This window comes from Eleutherodactylus coqui, chromosome 2 (genome assembly GCF_035609145.1).
Source record: "Eleutherodactylus coqui strain aEleCoq1 chromosome 2, aEleCoq1.hap1, whole genome shotgun sequence".
NCBI classification, from domain to species: domain Eukaryota; kingdom Metazoa; phylum Chordata; class Amphibia; order Anura; family Eleutherodactylidae; genus Eleutherodactylus; species Eleutherodactylus coqui.
Window position 1 is genome coordinate 235,782,586 of NC_089838.1, and position 19,203 is coordinate 235,801,788.

Sequence of the window (19,203 nt, forward strand, 5' to 3'; positions counted from 1 at the left end):
TGGCTCTTGAGGAATCCTCACTAAAAGAGAAGGGATTCTCAGAGAGAGTAGTAGAAACGTTAATGTCCAGCAGAAAAAAGACTACCCACCTTATCTACCAGAAAGTTTGGAGAAGGTTTTCCTCATGAAGACGGGGAAGGGATCGCGGGGATTCTATCCCGGACATCCCTCTAATCTTAGAGTTCTTGCAGGAGGGCCTAGAGATGGGCCTCTCTCTAAGCACCCTGAAGGTCCAGGTCGCAGCCCTTAGCGCCATATGTGACACAAAGTTCGCAGACAACAGATGGGTCAACAGGTTCCTAGCAGCAGCAACTAGATTACGGCCTAGGCCCATATATCTTTTTCCAGACTGGAACCTTAATTGGGCCCTAAGGGCCATGACAACGGTACCATTCGAGCCGATTGAAGCACTACCGATTAAAAATGCTTACTATCAAGACTATTTTCCTAGTAGGCATCACCTCCGCAAGACGGGTTAGCGAGCTGCAGGCCTTGTCCATTCGCCACCCGTTCCTGAAAATCTCGGACACCAAATTAGTATTTAAAACGGACCCGGCGTTTATGCCAAAAGTAGTATCACATTTTCATAGGTCCCAAGACATAATAATCCCCTCATTTTTTAGTAAACCTAAAAACGAGGAAGAAAAAACCCTAAGCTGCCTGGACGTTAGGAGAGCAGTCCTAGGCTACATAGAGGCGACAAGCCACTGGAGGCGGGACGACAACTTGTTCGTCCAGTTCAGTGGCCCAAATAAAGGGAACAAAGCAGTGAAAAGCTCCATAGCCAGGTGGATCCGCCTGGGCATCATAGAGTCCTATAAGGCCCTCGGGAAGGAAATCCCTTTAGCTCTTAAAGCCCATTCTACAAGGGCAGTAGCATCCTCATGGGCCAAACATAGCTCAGCTTCGGTCGAGCAGATATGCAAAGCCGCAGTCTGGAAGAAACCCCACACGTTCGTTAAACACTATAGGGTAAAAGTGCAGCAGGACGAGGACATGGCCTTCGACCGCAAAGTCCTCTCGGCAGCAATCCCACCCTAGGGAAACTTTAGCTGGTACGCCTCAATTGGTGCTGTCGTGGAGACGACTGGGGAAAAAATGGATTATACCTACCCGATAATCGGGTTTCCAGGAGTCTCCACGACAGCACCTGTACCTTCCCCCCCCCCCCCCCCCCTAAATTGTAGAAAAGAAACTATATAATATGATATAAAAAAAAACCCCTATATATAATTTTATTTAAAAAAAACAAAAAACCCCGGTTAAGGGAAAAAATTTAAGTTGAGCTCCTACCCCGGCAATTCGTTAGAATCCACTGAGGAAAGGGGGGGGGGGAGCTTTTAACCTCTCAGTGTGTTCCTGTCCTATCAGGAGGAGGCAATCTCAATTGGTGCTGTCGTGGAGACTCCTGGAAACCCGATTATCGGGTAGGTATAATCTATTTTTTACAAACACTTCTGATTTATGTAAAAAAAAAGTTTTAGCAATAAGTGCCCTTACAGGAGAAGCAGAAGGTTGTGCCATTCATATACCAAACCATCTACTAATGCTGCCCACGTCCTGGTAAAAAGTAAGGGTTATTGTTCAATTTAAAGTTTCTTTCCCGAATCCGTCCCTGATAAATGTGACTGTCTGGATATTTTCGGTAGCATGGCAATGCTTAACCTGTGAATCTGCCTTCTAGCATGTTAAACTGATTGCTAAAATAATATGTGCACCTTAAAAAACATTTTTGCAGTCTGGCAGGTGCATCATCCTGCTAAAAGAGGCCGCTGACATTAGGGAATACTGCTGCCATGGATGGATGTTCTGGCAAACTGTCTTGATTAAAAAAAAGTCTTCCAAAGTTTTGTTTCACGGTTCCAAAGCCGATCTGTCTACCTTTTGGTGACAGACTACAATTGAACTCTGTGTGTTTCCTAAACCTACAGTCCCACCCTTTTCCATATGTTACTATACTTGACTATCAAATGGAAGTTAAATACAAAAATGTGTAAAGAAAAGCTGCGCCTCTAGGTAAACGTGAAGAGATTAATATAGTGGTAACAGGAAGAAACCTGGAGTGCTTCCTTCTGTGAGGAGGCAGAACTCCTCTGTGTCCATTGTCTGTTTCCTTGTGATAAACCTTAATTAGGCGCCCATAACGCAGGTGGTTAGTTTAGAGATTCTTTATTCCATAAGATGATAGGTCAGGGAGGCATTCCATCATATGACCGTTCCTTTCCGGCACTGCATGCCATTTTCCTGCTCCAGAACGGAATAGGAAAACGGAACTCGTAAACATCGATGCAAATGATCCCTAATAAAAACAGTGATGAAGGGCGTCTTGCACTTCTGAAACGCGTAAGCCTCTACCCATTCCTGGACCATGTTCTGATAAAACTTCACAGTTTTTATTACTCTGGATGTTGGATCATCCATGTCTGACTGATGCAGTGTGATGGTCGGATCAGTATACACAGAATTTGTCTGTTACCATGAAGACACACAGGCTTGCATAGGAGCTGTGGACACAAGACGGTAGGAAATTTAGTCAGGACTATTTGCTTCATTTTTTTTAGCTGCATTGGGGAAATAAAATGGTTTTAAAAGTGTACATAGTCTTTGAATTGCTGGAAAGCAGCTGGGAAGCGGTCACTAGTAAGTAGGAATGGCTGCGGCTACAATACATTTGTTCCTCGTCCTTCAGAGCTGTCATGTCACTGAGTGTTTGTTGAAGGATGTGATGTACAGTTATGTGGCTGATGTCCTCTGTCATTAAACCCCAGCTTTGTGTTTGCATTCTAGGACTGCTAGTAGCATATTGCAGAAGATTTGATGTGCGATTTACCTCTTCTAGTACATATTACATATCCTGCACTATAGGTACGTGTAATATTTAAATATCTAATGCTTTGCTTTGAAGGACCTTATAGCTGCTATAGTTATATGGCTTATATCTACTACTATAACTATGTAGTGTACAATATGACCGCTATATTGGGAACTTCTGATTTGTAAGCCAATGTAATTTGTGGGTGGATACACATAATGGGTTTTTGGTAGATTATAGTAATTATAGTTATAGTTTTATTAATTTGGTTGGCATTTGTTTAAGCAGTAACTGAAACAACTTGCTACTTTCTTGCGATACAGAATGCAGTATTTCGATCATTTAGAGCGCCTCCCCAGGCTGGATGCATTTGCCTGCTGCTAATGTTACTGTTCTCTTCTAGGTTATGCTGTGGGGATGATTTTGACTTTAATTATCCTGATTGTACTCACTATGGGCCAGCCAGCCCTGCTGTATTTAGTGCCTTGTACACTTCTCGCCAGTTCTGTCGTTGCCTGGAGAAGAAAGGAAATGAAAAAGTTCTGGAATGGCGGCTGCTATGAGGTATTGGCCACTAAAGTTCAGCGCGGTCTTAGTCGTGCATTATTCATGTTGGCACAGGATTAAAGCTCCTGCAATCTGGGTTCCCTTTGTACTCATTTTAATTTTTAGATTGTTGCACACATTGCCACAAAAAATAGAAACAACATTTTAGTGAAAAAGGTATTTAAAAACACCCCTATGTATCATGGTCTTTAAGGTGTTTAGAGGATAAATATGAAGTTGGCTTTTCAATAATTGTAAATAGAAGACAATCTATCACATTACAAGATCTTTTTAAAGTGGGCCATCTGTAAGTTCCCTCTACTAGCAGGTTTCACCTAGAGCAGTGGTCTCCAACTTATGACTCCAGTTCCTGCAAAGGTGCAGCTGCCAACATGCTCTGACAGTCTGTGGGCATGGAGAATTGTAGTTTCACAGCAGTTGGAGATCACAAGGCGGGTAACCACTGGTCTAGAGTGATCATGTGGTATTACCCTGCACCAATCTAGGTTTTGTAATATGTTTGTAAATTTGCAAATAAGGGAGATGGAACAAGACCGCTGCAGTGCCACCTAATTTCTGCAAATGACTGCACCACCCTTTAAAGAAGCCGTTAAAACAATGATTGGGAGTTGAAAAGTAAGCCAGAATACCATACACAGACAGCTGTTTCAGGGGTTTTGCCCCCCCATCAGTAGGTTTCTGGCTTGGCAGCATACAGTAGAGATGAGTCTGATGAGGCTCATTAATACTAATGTACTCGCTGCTCCCTACGCTGATGAACAGGTCTCTCTGTATGCACAGTAATACAGAGATATGTCAATCAATAGCTGACAGGGAGGGGGAGCAGTGACTAGATGAATATTAATGAGACACATTGGACTCCTCTCTACTGAGTGAAACAAACTTACAAATAAGTATTAGGCTGGATTCACATGGGCAATTTTCATGTTCAAATTCTGTCTGCTAGCAATATGGATGAAACTCGTATGTGAAAGGTAGCTATTTATTTCAACCTGTATATTCACATAAGTCTTGATGGTCCGAGAGATAAAAATGTCCTATTTGGCCGGTTTCTCGCAAAAAAAAAAAAATCACCCATTATTTTTAATGGGATCTTCAAAGTAAATCATATGGCACTCGTATGGCATTTTTTTTCACGCTCATGAAAATCGCATGTATACAGATGCAATGCATTTTTCTTGCAAAACGTATGGCAACAGCAGGTAAAAATCGCAGGTTTAGGAGTACAATCTTGGTCAGAGTTTCTTTGACCGATATCCCACTTACCCGTGTGAATCCAGCTTTACAAAACTCCTGCACTGATCAGTATAAGTCAGACTGCTGGAATCAGCTTGTCTGTCACTATACTTTGCTGCCCGCCACCAAGACCACGTTGGATGGGTACCTAGCTTTAAAAGACTCCCCTTTGGGCATCATTTTTTCTTGTTCTCAAGATTAGATCATGAGGGGTGGACCTCCGCCAATCAGTTGATTGATGAAGCAGTAGCACTCCTGTGAGCAGCATGGCCTCTTCTCAGGCATATGATATCCAGTTCATTGGTCACATGACCCGAGTGCAAATCAATCCTTTTCAAGTGAAGGGGATCGATCTGCTATACAATGTGTGGGGCTGTGCTGGGTATACACTGAAGCATCTGTGATGCTGAGGTGAGCACCGTGGCCACTTCAAACAAGTGATCAGTGGGAGTCCAGAGTAGCAGACCCTCACCTATCTCTTATTGATGATTTTGTCTTCTCAGACACTTCTCACAGAGTCTGCTCTTTCCTGTTACACATCTCCATTCAGATTGATTCCTACATAGAAGTCCTATGACTTGAAACCATCAGGTGGCAGCACACTCCTCCGATATTCAGTATAAAGGATTCACAGACCGTATTTTTCTGTTGACTTATCATGATGCGTATTCTGGTTTACATCCATTATAGTTTTTCCACACATCTCAAATATGTCTAGATATACATTATTAATAGAAGGTTTCATCTATTCTATGAAGTCTATTATCTAAAGAGGATAACGGAGAGACGTGTACACATTTATTAGCATTGATTATGGCATATTGTATTTTCAGTCTACATAACGTGTTTGTCTGATATTTGATTATCTGTTATTTTCTCTGCTTGTGTTAATATTCTGCTGGTTTTTATAAGCGGATAGCAACGTATTTCCATTCTACTCATTTGACATGTGCCCTAAGGCCTCATGCCCATGGCCGTGTCGGACTCCGCCAGCGGGATATCACAGCGGAGTACGACACGGCACTCCAAAGACCCCTACTCACCTCTCCGGATCCACCGCACATGCGCAGTACAGTGCATGACGCTCGGGCAGTGGGCGATGTCACATAATCGCGCGATACTTCAGCTTTGCTCACAGCGGAAGTATCTTGTGACAGACGGCTTCCACTGACTACAATGCAAGCCGGCTGCACGTTTCTCCACTGCAATTAGAACATGCCGTGCTTCTTTCACTCTGCAGAATTCCGTAGCGTGAACATTGAGCTATTAGGCCCAATGTCCACATGCAAAATAGAATTAATAAAACCCTGCGGGTCTCCCGCACGCTTGATCCGCGCCCATGGGAAATCATTGGACACCCGGAGGTAAATACCTGCAGATGTCCTTTTTCCCTGGCGCGCAGATCACACGCGCAGGAAACCACCCGCAGCATGCTCCATTTCGTGTGGTTTTCCCGCATGGACGGCTTCCGTATCTTCCATTGAAACCTATGGAATCCGTCCAGTCCCGTGGCACACCCGCAGCTGTTATTGTGCTGCGCCACAGGAAAGCAGGAGTTAAAAGAAAAAGTGTACGGAGCGGCATGCTGCCGGCACGCCGAGCACATCCGCTGGGCCGAACAAAGAAGATGCGGCCTCATGTCTGCGGGCGACGAGGGACCTGCTGTGGGATTCTGCACGGGGAATCCGTGTGGGCCCAAATTACCCCATGGACATGATGCCTTAGGTTCAATAGAACCTAATAGCCGCGTGAAGCGCTGCAGAAATCTGTCCATGGACATTAGCCCTCATTTACTGTGTAATTGTCATCTAAGCTCCCACAATGCACTGCTGCTCTCTGGCTTCAGGATGGCAGCATAAATCTAAACTTTCAATGTGAAGAAAGAATTAGTACACGTTACATAGAGGGTAAATCCATCTGTGAATAATCTACAGAATTCCAAAATTAATAAATAGGAAAAAATGTTGAATAACTATACCAAAACAGTTTACGCTCAGTATTAACCCACTCTTTGCCCTAACTGTGGTAATAGACAATATAAGGGGTTTCTGGTTGTACTGGACACATTGGTGCTAGTTAACTGTACCTAGTAGTTAAATGGCATAAAAAGTGTCCTTTTGAACATAAGGTACACAGATGATACATTAGTGGATCGTGCTCGGACTGCTACAAGTGAGTAACGGTCTCTTTTTTTAACCTGCTGTTTTTGTGTTTTACGAATTCACCTTACAACAATAATTTCCTTTTTCTTCTGCGTAATCTAGATAATGGAGCAAACGGACAACGCCGTCAGTGAAGAAAACATTATACGAGGCGACGCACAAGGAGCGCCATGATGTAACCTGTACACTGTGTCCGGTCATATTTTATAATGAGATCAAATGTTTCTGCTTGGTTTTAGGAATTTTTTTTCATATTTTCCCATTGCAAATTGTAATCTAAAGTGTTTTCTAGATTTTTTTTTTTTTATATATATATATAAATCTGAAGGAAGATTATAATACTGTACAATGTTTTCTTTCCATTTGATTGTGCCTTATTTGACTTGGGAAAGGTCTTTTATAAGATCTATGCACTATGAAAGAAAACTATATTTCTGCCTCTTCAACTATAGTGTCGCACCTGTAGTTCTTTAAAGCGTGGCTCCTGGGTAGTATCAAAAAAGCCATAAAATTAGACAGGACTGACTCAGTGTAACATCTTATATATCCTTAGGTGTCTTATTCTGCTGCCTTTTAAAGATATTGTGACACAAGCGAGTGTGATCTGTGCTGCATGTTGTGCATTACCTGTAGGACTCTAGACGGCGTGTGCCCGCTCGGTATATGAACCTTGCCGCAATGCTGGGTGGATTTATACGTGGCATAATGTTTACCCCATATCTGACTCCACCTGAAGGGGCACCTTGGCGGTAGAGCTCATGCCGTGTCCAGATTTCTGCACTGTATGTTTCACAAATTACAGGACATCAGTGATGTAGTATCATTAAACAGCAGTATGTATTAAATGTGGTTACATAAGAAATAAACCTATTGTGAGTCCTGTCTCATTTTATTGTACACAGCAACATGCTCTAATTCTGCACTATAATCTACTTCTATGTATGTAGTCGTGCCATGATCAGTTTCCTTTCATCAAGTCTACAGCTCTTACATTACTCTTGCTGGTATTATAGTCTATAGTTCAGCACCCTAGCCTTGACAGATTACTAAGCACCTTTACATTTGTATGATGAAAGGCTCGTTAGGGTATGATCACACATTGTGCAGTAATCTTGAATTTCACCACAGAATTCGCTCATTGCATTGCATTCGATGAATTCCACTGTGAAATCTGCAGCATTTTCCCAAAAAATAGAGCATGCTGAGGATTTTCCAATCCGCAGTATGACTATCTTGCATTGCAGGTTTTTTCCACTGTAATTGTATGGGGTTTGATAAAACCCAATTCACCTTCATTGTATTTTTACATTTCTGCGGAATTTCCACTCACATTCTGCATCTGAAATTCTGCTATATGTGATCTCTCCCTTTTAATGTTGCCATTATGAGTTGGAAATGTTGTATTTAATGAATCTTGTTTACTATACTTCGCTGAGCTATCAGTTTTGTTCAAACCACTTCTCAGGTTGGTGGTTGCACCCCTGCTGGCAGTTACCTGCTGTCCCCAAAGTGGGGTAAAACTGCTTACTATTTGCTAATTTTTCGAAGCATGACATGGCACCTTTCAGCTGCTAATGGCGACTCTCAAGTAGGGAATCTCTCCTCAGTGTCACATTCGTTATACCCCACTGGGGTATTTCCAAAAAAGTTGTCAAAGTTAGCGCTTCTTTTTTTATTTTGATAAATGGCAACATATATAGAGAAAGTGAGTTATGACAAAATCTCATTAGACCTACCTACCTCCAGGGCAGTTGGCCTATGGATGCTGTCACTGGTTTACAAGATATTATTTGGGGCTATTGTACTAGGTATACAGGTATGCGATCATGGTCCCATTATAGCTAAGGGACCATGGTAATGAAGGCTGGAACAGTCCGTAGATGTCTGCATTGAAGGATTGGCGGAAACCCTTTAGTTGTGACTCCTCTTAGTTAAAAGGGTAGTATAGGATTATAAAAACATGTCTGCTTTCTTCCAGAAACGGTCCTACTCCTGTCCATGGGTCATGTGGTATAGCAGCACAGCTCTGTTAAAGTGATTGAGGCCGAGCTGCAATGCCATACCCAACCAATGGACATGTGCGACTGTGTTTTTGGAAGAAACCATATTAAAGGGGTTGTATGGGATTGGGAAACATGGCTGGAGGATTTAGGACTAGAGATGCTTATTAAGATGTCGGTTTGCTTACAGGCCAATAACTTTGCACTGATAACTGAAGATAAAATGTCATCCTTCATCCAGGTGTGTAGAGCTTTAGTGAGCATCATGTCGTCTTCAGGGTAATCTGATTATTCACCTTTCGTCAGCTGTTGTGTTTACTATGGGTCTCCTATGTAAACTATATTTGTCCTGGTCATTACTGAAAATGGTTGTATTTCACACAACCACTTAAACAGGGTTGGACAAGACTCAGGAGAAGGGCACCCTGTGAGCACATCACTTCAGCAATTAATTTTTTGTTTGTCAATGTAAGAGCATCATTCATGACCGCTTACCTGATCTGCCTGGCTTCCATATTATCTTCATTTTTCCCTAAACTCCATTGTGCCCAATATATAGAACTCATCAAAACCTCTTGTCTTAGTGAAGTAGGGAAACACATTTTGTTCACTGACTTGGATTATGGTTCATGACCATCAAAGTCCAATATATTTTAATTTTTAGTTATACAATTCTAGTACAGCTCAGTTTTGGATTACTTTTGACCAAAATTTCTGGATGCGCAACAAGGGCTACAGTCACTGGCTGACTAAATCCTGCTCCATGCACTATGCTTGAATGTGGAGAATTCAAATTGACTACTTAGGTGTTAGAGAAATTCGGAAATATGCATGTTCTGTATAACATTTCACCAGTAGCAAAGACCTGCAGCAGCGGATAACTCACCTGTTCATCTGGGTTATCCAACCTTGCAGTTAACAGTCTACAGAGAATCCTTTGTACAGTAGTTGTTATCTAGTCTGACACTAACATGTAGCTGTTTTTCTTTGCTGAAATAGCTTATTAAAGTCCTTTATAAAGCAACTGAGTGAAGTTCCTTTGGGGCATTGCCATCTGAGACTTTAAAGGGGTTTTTCAAGCAGCGTCTGCTCTCAGGCTGGCATATACCGGGGTTGGAGTGGAAGCCGCTGCTCCGACCCCTTTGTAGTGGCTGGTGCTTGTAATTGCAGGCACAGCTCTCATTGAAGTAAGTAGGAGCTGCGCTGGCCACTACACAGGGGTCGGTACAGCGGCTTCCGCTCCGACCCTGGTGAATCCGGCACATGCAGTGACCGCTGCCTTGAAAACCCCTTTAATCGCATATTTACAGGATATGTCATGAAAATCTGAAAGATGCAGGTTGCACCTCTGGGACCCATACCTATTTCTGGTTCCAGCCCCCAAAGCTGGTGGTCGGGACTTATAGAAACCGCAGAACTGGCTTTATTACGCTGTTCCATAACTCCCATGCACTTCAATGGGAGTTATGGAAAAAGCATAACACAGCAAGCTATACTATTTCCGCAGCTCCCATCTTCCAGATTACTGTACTATGCTGTTTCATAGCTTCCATTAACTTCTGTGAGTTAAGGAAATGGCATAACGCTGCCCATTCCACTGTTTTTGTAAGTACTAATTACCTCGTTCATTGGGGGCCAGAATCATAGGTGGGTGTGGGCCCTGAAGGTGGGTCTGCATTTATTACTCTTTTAATGCAATGTCCTGTGGATATGCAAGGAAAGTCTCCTTTGGGAATACCCCTTTAAGTTTGAAGCTTTCTGAAAGCTAAATCTAGTTTTACATTCATGAAGGATAACGAAAGGAGCTTCATGCAAATAGATTAGTTATAACTTGAAACAGGTGTCAAACCTTTTCTTCTCCTCTGCAGTGTATACATATATTTTTTTCCTTTCATTGTAATGTCCCAGTTTTCATTTTTGGCATAAGCACTAGACATTTGCATATATTAGTCAGCAAGCTTTCATCCCTCCATGTTCTGCAGCGTTGAAGTACATCAGATTTTGTGAATTTTAATTAGGATACATCTTGTAGCACGAACAAACCATCTCATTTGCAGATGTACAAAATAGAACAGTATGTCAAGCATCAAAAGATGACCGTTGCAATCTGTCTACAAGCCATTCAACCTGTTTGGTTCCTCTGTAGTTATATATATATGTACATGTTAGCACAGTATAGTGTAAATACAAAACTCCGACACGCTCCGAAGAGAAGTGAAGCTTTTGTAGAACATGTCTACATTTTATACCTTTTGGTACAGATATGACTTAAAGATAATTTTGATAATCTAATCAATTGTTTTTTGTGTTTTATAACTGTTTCTGACTTGAGTACTAACTAGCCAAGTTAACTAAACTGAAATTTGGAATATTTTTGAACTAAAACCGTTGTGATTTAATAAAAACATAATTTAGATAATCCACTGTGTGAATTGTGTATCTTTAGAAATGGGTTATTCTGTCTCTATCTATAATGGTTGCTTCAAAGAATTATCACGCTTCACTAAACCTTTAAGGAAATTGCCACCCCTCTTCTATAAAGTAGGTTGTCCTCTAAATGTATTGTTCTCCCGGAACTGTGAATTGCCGCAGTTAAAATTTTAACATTTTAATTTGTCAAGAATGCGGTCATAAAATCATGTGGCAACTTTTTCACAAAGCCAAGAATTAGGCTGCTTTCGCACAGCCCGCTTTTCACAGCACTTAGCGTTTTGGTGTTTCAAACGCTGCGCTAAATGCTGTAAAACTCCTCCATTGATTTCAATGGGGCTTCGCAGATTAGGGTTTGAAACAACGCGTCTGTTCTATTTTTGGTGTTTTTTTTAATGCTATGCATTGGCTATTGTAATCAATGGGGAGCAATTTCAACGCTGTCAAAAAAACGCTCTAGAACGCGATGTAGAGCGTTTTACTGCATTTTGAACGCAGCATTCTATGTCACCAGGAGGGAAAGTGAAAATGGTGGTGCTAGTGGCTTTTTTTTTTTCTTTTTCTGCCTATGTTGTTACCGCGCTAAAAGTGCGGTAACAACGCAAGGAAAAACTCACACTAAACACTGTACAAAGCAGCCCTGCCATAGTAGAAAGTTGCACCTGTGTGAAAGTGGCCTTATTGCAGATAATGCTAAAGACATTCATGATGAGAATACAAAGAAACAAGTGGAATGACACAAGCCTAAATTAAGTCTGCCCTTAGTTCACTTCCAAAAGATAGACTTTATAAAGGGACACAATCACAAAGGTTTGTGGTTATCTGTTGTCTTCTGTGTCATTAAGGATACATGATATTAGCCATTGTTAAAGGGGTTGTCCCGCGGCAGCAAGTGGGTCTATACACTTCTGTATGGCCATATTAATGCACTTTGTAATGTACATTGTGCATTAATTATGAGCCATACAGAAGTTATAAAAAGTTTTTTACTTACCTGCTCCGTTGCTAGCGTCCTCGTTCCCATGGAGCCGACTAATTTTCGCCCTCCGATGGCCAAATTAGCCGCGCTTGCGCAGTCCGGGTCTTCTGCTCTCTTCAATGGAGCCGCTCGTGCAGAATGCCGGCTCCGTGTAGCTCCGCCCCGTCACGTGCCGATTCCAGCCAATCAGGAGGCTGGAATCGGCAATGGACCGCACAGAAGAGCTGCGGTCCACGGAGGAAGAGGATCCCGGCGGCCATCTTCACCGGTAAGTATAGAAGTCACCGGAGCGCGGGGATTCAGGTAAGCGCTCCAGTAAGCTTTCTTTAGGTCCCTGCATTGGGGTTGTCTCGCGCCGACCGGGGGGGGGGGGGGTTGAAAAAAAAAAAAACCTGTTTCGGCGCGGGACAACCCCTTTAATTAGTCTTTATTCAACATTCCAGTCCATCCCAAAAATGTTCAGTAGATCTCAGGTTGGGAACATTCATATTCGCAAACCAAACTTAAAAGGCGTTGGACTTGTGACAAGGTGTGCTGTCTTTTTGGAAGTATCGCCGACCATTTCCAGAGGATTGCCACATTGTCAGCAGCACAATATTGTTTAGAATCTCAAGGTACACCTCCGTGTTCATAGACCAATGCAATGCCATGCTAAACACCCCCAGACTATATCGGAGCCTCTGCCGCGCTTAACTGTTGGCATAACACATACAGCCAAAAAGTGTTCCCGAGGCATCCTCTACACCCAACCTAGGTAAGTAGTCATTCCATAGAATGTTCTTCCATTGCTCAATTGTCCAATGATGATGCTCCTTGCGCCACTGTATACAGTCCGATGCATGTTCTGTAAGAGAACTTCTCAGAAGACTGCAGGATGAATGGTGGATAATATCAGCTGCAGAATATCAGACATTAGTAGAAATTATGCCACAGCAAGTATCTAATGTTGTTTAGGCCAAAGGAGGCCCCACTAAGTATTAATATATGGAAATAAACACTTTTTGAGTCATGTTCGGGTGTCCAATTACTTTTGGTAGCATAGAATTATGAATATGCCTTATTTATTTGACAGCTCCTATTCGTGAAATAGTGCATTATTTTTGGGATAATGGTAGAGCAGCCTTATCCACACATTATACTGCCCTTCAAACAGTGTTGCATAGTCTGAGGACATTCTCTTTAGGATCTTACCTGTGTTTTTAATTCTTGTATAAATCACTATAATGAAGCAATTCAAACTCTCTCAAAGGATGATGGGATAGGTACACTTTTATGACTTTCCAATAAAATAAGATTCAAAGATAAGCTGAGCTGTATTCGGCCATGGAAGTACACTGTAATAACCCTTTTCAGGTTGTGGTTCTTATTTTGAAAACTCATTTTAAATCCCTATTTGGGAGAAGTTCCGGTTTAGTATCTTCATCTATTAACCACGTCCGAGAGCTGCTACACAGTGGGACCCTGAATGTACACATTACACAGATCGCCCATTCATTTCGATGGCCCTGTAAAGATGAGAGATGCAAAGCGATCATCTCTAATCCTACAGGGAAGTTGAACACTTGTTGCTTGGATCTCCCTGTAGATTACAGCTCATCGCTTTGGATCCCTGTAGCAAGACAGATTGTCATCCGTTTATTATCGAAGAACCCTTCCAACAAAACAAAAATGTTTCCAAATCAGAACATCCTTATTACCAGAGCAACAAAAATATGTCGTTAGAAGGTTACAAAAATAGTGGCTGTATAGAACAGCTGTTAGCTTATATATTTACACAAAAGAGCAATTAACTAACCTCTCCCATCCTGTCTACTAGCCTTAGGGCTCTTTCACCTGAGCGTATGCATTTTTGCGTTCTCTCGGCTGCACCGTAAAATAGCATGAACGTCTGTTTTTCCGCGATCAAGGCCAGCCTTTTCTCGCCCATTCACACGACCGTGAGTAACGTTTTTAGCGAGAAAATATGTTGCACTCCGGAAAACCCTCGCTCTGCAAAAATCCTCGGGATGCCTTCCAATGTCTATATAGAGGCACCTGTAAGCTTTTCGCAAAATTGGACGCTGCTAAAATGCCTCCCCCCTCCCTTTTCCCCCCTCAGCTTCCATAGGAGTCTATAGGGGCCCACCACCATATATCGGGCAAAAGATAGTCCCTGAACTATCTTTTTAGCCACCGTATATACGCCTGGCTATATTTCAGCCACGTATGATCCAATTTTGACTGTCCGATGTATTAACGTGCCGTATATTCACCTGTGTGGACGAATGCAGTGGAAACATATGCTTCAGATTGTCGCGTGTATCACTCAGACGTAAAAACGTTGCTGTTTATGCGCTCATGTGATTTAAGCCTTTCAAGGATGGTCAAAGCTGGTTAACTGTTAATGTAATTAACTAGCCACTCCCAGCTGTAGTCTCGTAGCTTGATCTATACATTTTGTGATAGCCTTATTGGAACACATGGATGTCCTGTATGAAGTGTCTGGGATCAAGTGTCTTATGCAGTCGAATGATGCAGTTAAACAGCCCAGTTTAACAGCTCAGGGGACAAGTAAACTCCACATTCACCCACACTCTGCACATTAACTTCCACCACTATCCTCACTTTTTCTCAATGCCCAGCTCCAACACACTCCATCCACATCAGCCCCTCCCTGCTCTCCTCAGCTATGCACAGCTCTCACACACTTCTCATTTGGATTTCCCAATCCATGTGCAGCTAACTTCCAACCATCCACGACCTCTTCTTTACCAAGCGTCTCAAGCTGCTCACCCTTACCGAGACATGTATACAGCAGTCCGACTCTGCCTTCCCCACTACATTGTCCTTTGATGGCCTGCAGTTCTCCTACACTCCCAGATCTGACGACAGGCATGGTGGGGGAGTAGGTGTTCTCCTCTCGCAAATTGCACCTTCCAGGTCACATCCCCAGCTCCCTCCCTCACCTTCTTGTCATTTGAAGTCCATAACCTACGACTATTCCATCCACTGTTCCTGCACGTTGCAGTCATCTACCGGCTCCTGGGTCCCACCCACCTGTTCCTGGGCCATTTTGCCACCTGGCTCCCCCATTTCCTATCCTGCTAACTCCCAACCCTTCTCCTCGGTGACTTCAACATTCCCATTATCAACCCCATCTGCCTCCCAGCTTTTAACGCTCACCTCCTCCCTCGGCCTATCACAACTCTGACTCCCCCACTCACAGAGATGGCAACACTCTCAACCTAATTTTCCTCTGCACTGCCTCCCACTTCACTTAGTTCCCCCTCCCAATCTCTGAACACAACCTCCTCTCCTCCATTAGGCACCCTAGTATCTGCCAAGACCCTATCACAACTCAAGGAACCTCCGGACCATCCACACCCAGCAGTTTACCAAGACCTTACAGTCTTCCCCGTCCCCCATCTCTCTCCTCTCATGCCCCAACCTGGCTGCCGAACACTACTCCACCACTATTAGACGCACCCTGGATGAAGCCGCACCCCCGTGACCTGAGTTGTCCAATGCAGACCACAATAACCTTGGCTCACGCCCTAAACGCACTTAATCTGGCGATGCTCTAGGTGTACTGAACGTCTGTGGCGCAATTCAAAACAGCCCGCAGACTTCACCCACTTCAAGTTTATGCTCAAAGCCTACAACCTCGCTCTTCGCCATGCTAAACAAGTTTATTTCACCTCCCTTGTCTCCTCACTATCCTACAAACCCAAACGACTCTTCGACACCTTCCACTCCCTCCTCAGCCCCAAAGAACAGGCCCTCAGGATGGATCTCAGTGCTGGTGAGCTAGTTACCCACTTCAAAGAAAAAAAGGAAAAGCATCCGCAAAGAAATCTCCAAACACTACACGGCTAGCCCCAATTCCTGCCTCTTCAACACTGCATTCACCACTCATTCACCACTCATTCACTATCTACACTAGGAACCAACGACAGAGGAAGAAGTCTCCAGACTGCTCGCCCCACCACCTGCACTAGCGACCCTCTTCCCTCAAACCTCCCCTGGTCCCTTTCCCCAGCTGTCATTAACCACTTCACCACCATCTTTAACCTCTCCCTGACTTCCGGTATTTTCCCCTCATTCTAACACTCCATCTTATCACCTCTGCTAAGAAACCAATTTTTGACCCAACTGACGCTGCCAACTACCAACCCATGACCTCAGCCTTCATCTCTAAACTACTTGAACACCTGGTCTCTATTTCTGCCTTACACGTTTTCTCTCTGATAACTCTCTCCTCGACCCCCTCCAGTCGGCTTCCGCCCCTTTCATTCGATCAAAGCCACCCTTACAAAAGTATCAAATGACCTGATGACAGCCAAATCAACAGTGACTACTCCCTACTAATCCTTCTTGACCTCTCTGCTGTGTTTGACAGTGTCGACCATGACCTCCTCCTTGCTATGCTTCGCTCCATTCGCCTAAAGGACACTGTTCTCTCCCGGTTCTTCTCCTACCTCTCTGACCGCTCTTTCAGTGTCTCCTATGCTAACTATCTAATCTTCACTCCCCCTCGCTGTTGCGGTCCCCCAAGGGTTGGTACTTGGCCCCCTTCTCTTCACAGCCCCAGTCGGACAAACCATCCGCAAATTTGGCCTCTAATATCACCTCTACGCTGACGACACCTAGCTATACACCTCTTCCCGCGATATCCCAGCACCATTCCTCTAAAACATCACCAACTGTCTGTCTGCTGTCTCTAACACCATGCCCTCCCTTTTTCTCAAACTTAACCTCTCAAAAACGGACGACCTGGTCTTTCCGCCCTCAATCAGCCAACCTCCCCCCAACATCTCCATATCAGTATTTGGCACCATTATAACCCCCAGACAGCATACCCGCTGCCTCGGGGTCACACTGGATTCTGACCTCTCCTTTACCCCCATATCCAATCTCTGGCCCGATCATGCCACCTGCACCTCAGGAATATTGCTAAAATTCATCCTTTCTTCACCACTGACACGCTAAAGACACTCCTTGTCGCCCTAATCCATTCCCGACTCAACTACTGCAGCTTGTTGCTCACTGGCCTTCCTAAATGCGGCAGCTAGAACCATCTTATCCAACCGCTTCTCAGACACCCCTGCACTATTCCTGACTGCCCATCCACTACATAACTCAATTTAAACTCCTCACTCTTACCCACTAAGCTCTCTGGCCACACATCACCCAGCCTGTGCGCTCTGCTCTGCTAACACACTCAGATTATAAACATCCCTCTAATATGAACCTCATATGCTCGCCTCCAGGACCTCTCTAGAGCAGCATTGTTCCTCTGGAACACTCTACCCCAAAACATCTGGATAATCTCTAACGTGCGGAACTTCAGACACAATTTTAAGATGCACCTCTACATAGAAGCATACCAAACCTCCTAATCTAGTCCCCCATCCCCACAATATGTCTCCTGCCCCTCCCTATGACTTTCCACTTTCGCCTATCATGTACACTTCCTGCCCCACACCTCCTGTACTACCCCCACCCCGTTTGTTTTCTTTAAAAAAAAACTGTATATCACGTTATCACATTGCTATGTTGCCCCTTGCTCCACCTCCTGCCTCTGTACCTTCTGTATCACTGCCACCCCCTTTGTTTCCAAATAATTGAATACCAAATGTAACTTGTATGTAAAATGTAATTTCTATCATTTTCATATTGTTGGTGTTCCTCATGTGCCTCGAAAGCGCTGCGGAATAAGTTGGCCCTATACAAATAACGATTATCTCTTTCAGCTGTATATAGTACATGCCTCCCTACCCTAAGTTCTTTATAAAATCAAATGTGGATCCTAAAACAGGAGAGAAATGTAAAAATGACTTATATGTCTTGATTTGCATGCAGTCTCTCTTATTGCCTACAAGACAAATGCAAAACTGCACTAAACCTACATTGAATGATCAAGGCCCATGGGCCAAATCCAGCCCGCCATGTCATTTTATGTTGGCCATGAGGTCTGTGAGGGCGGCTGCTATCTTTGATTCTGAATTCCGGTATGCATCTTCAAACCCCTCTCGGCAACCCGCAGGTGATGGCACAGCTCTGACAACCCTACCCAGGCACCCTAGTCACCCTCCAAGGTAGGAATCTCAATGGTGGGAGAGGAAAAATCCCATCATGCTGCATAGAGCTTCATAAGCATGTTGAGTACTTACATCTCCGGGTCATTCACATAGGTGTGTGCACTGCATCTTTGGACCTTAGAGCTTATTTACACAAGCGTATATATCAGCTGCTGTTTTCACGGCCGCCTGATATACGCTTCCATCTAAGCAGTTCCCCCCCTTCTCTCCACCTCACTGTCTCTCTGCTTCTCTCCTCCACTCTGGCGTTTGCAATGGAAGGGGGCGGGACAGGGGCAGAGCTAAGCTACGCTCTGTCCTGCCCACTCCCATTGCTGGCTGCAGGCAAGGGGCGGGGAGGGGGCGGGAGTTTAGCTCCACCTGCTCCGCCCACTCCCATTGCAAAGAGACGGAGGGGAGGAGAGAGGCAGAGAGCCGCTGAGGGGGAGGGAAGTGGGAAACTGCTCAAATGGAAGTGTATATCGGCCAACCGAGAAAACGCTGGCCTATAAACGCTCAAGTAAATAAGCCCTTATTGTGCTATTTTGCATGGGTATTCACTGCGCTTTTCATGTGCGCAAAAAAGAAAACTTAAAGAAGATCCCATAGATTTCTCCTGCCTTCATGTGTAAATGTGCAGTAAATATGCATGTAGCATGCATATTAATGCGGATTTACATGATCCCATTGACTTTAATGGATAATTTCAGTCCATAATATGGCCCAAACGAAGACATGCTGTGATTTTGTTTTTATTCACATGAAAAACATATCTGAATATCTCACAAAAAATCTGTGGGGTTTAAGCTGTCCATAATACACCCATGTGAATGAGCCTTTCACATGGGTGTATTGACCCATAATGCAGATGTGGCTCTAGGTGAAAATGAGTTTGACAGCCCTGACCTATAGTAAAATTACATAGGTCAAAATTAGATAGCTGAATATGGTGGAAGAA

General features: G+C 43.7%; 1 protein-coding gene across 1 annotated transcript in view; it reads left to right on the plus strand.

Annotated features, from left to right (window-relative positions):
* Window positions 1–11,196, plus strand: part of SPPL2A (signal peptide peptidase like 2A) — a 55,005-nt gene extending 43,809 nt beyond the window's left edge. Inside the window, exons 14-16 of the mRNA XM_066592642.1 lie at window positions 2,788–2,865; window positions 3,216–3,376; window positions 6,880–11,196. Coding sequence (XP_066448739.1) covers window positions 2,788–2,865; window positions 3,216–3,376; window positions 6,880–6,951 — 311 coding nt within the window. The 3' untranslated portion in view covers window positions 6,952–11,196. The remainder of the gene's footprint in view (window positions 1–2,787; window positions 2,866–3,215; window positions 3,377–6,879) is intronic.
* The last annotated feature ends 8,007 nt before the right edge of the window (window positions 11,197–19,203 follow it).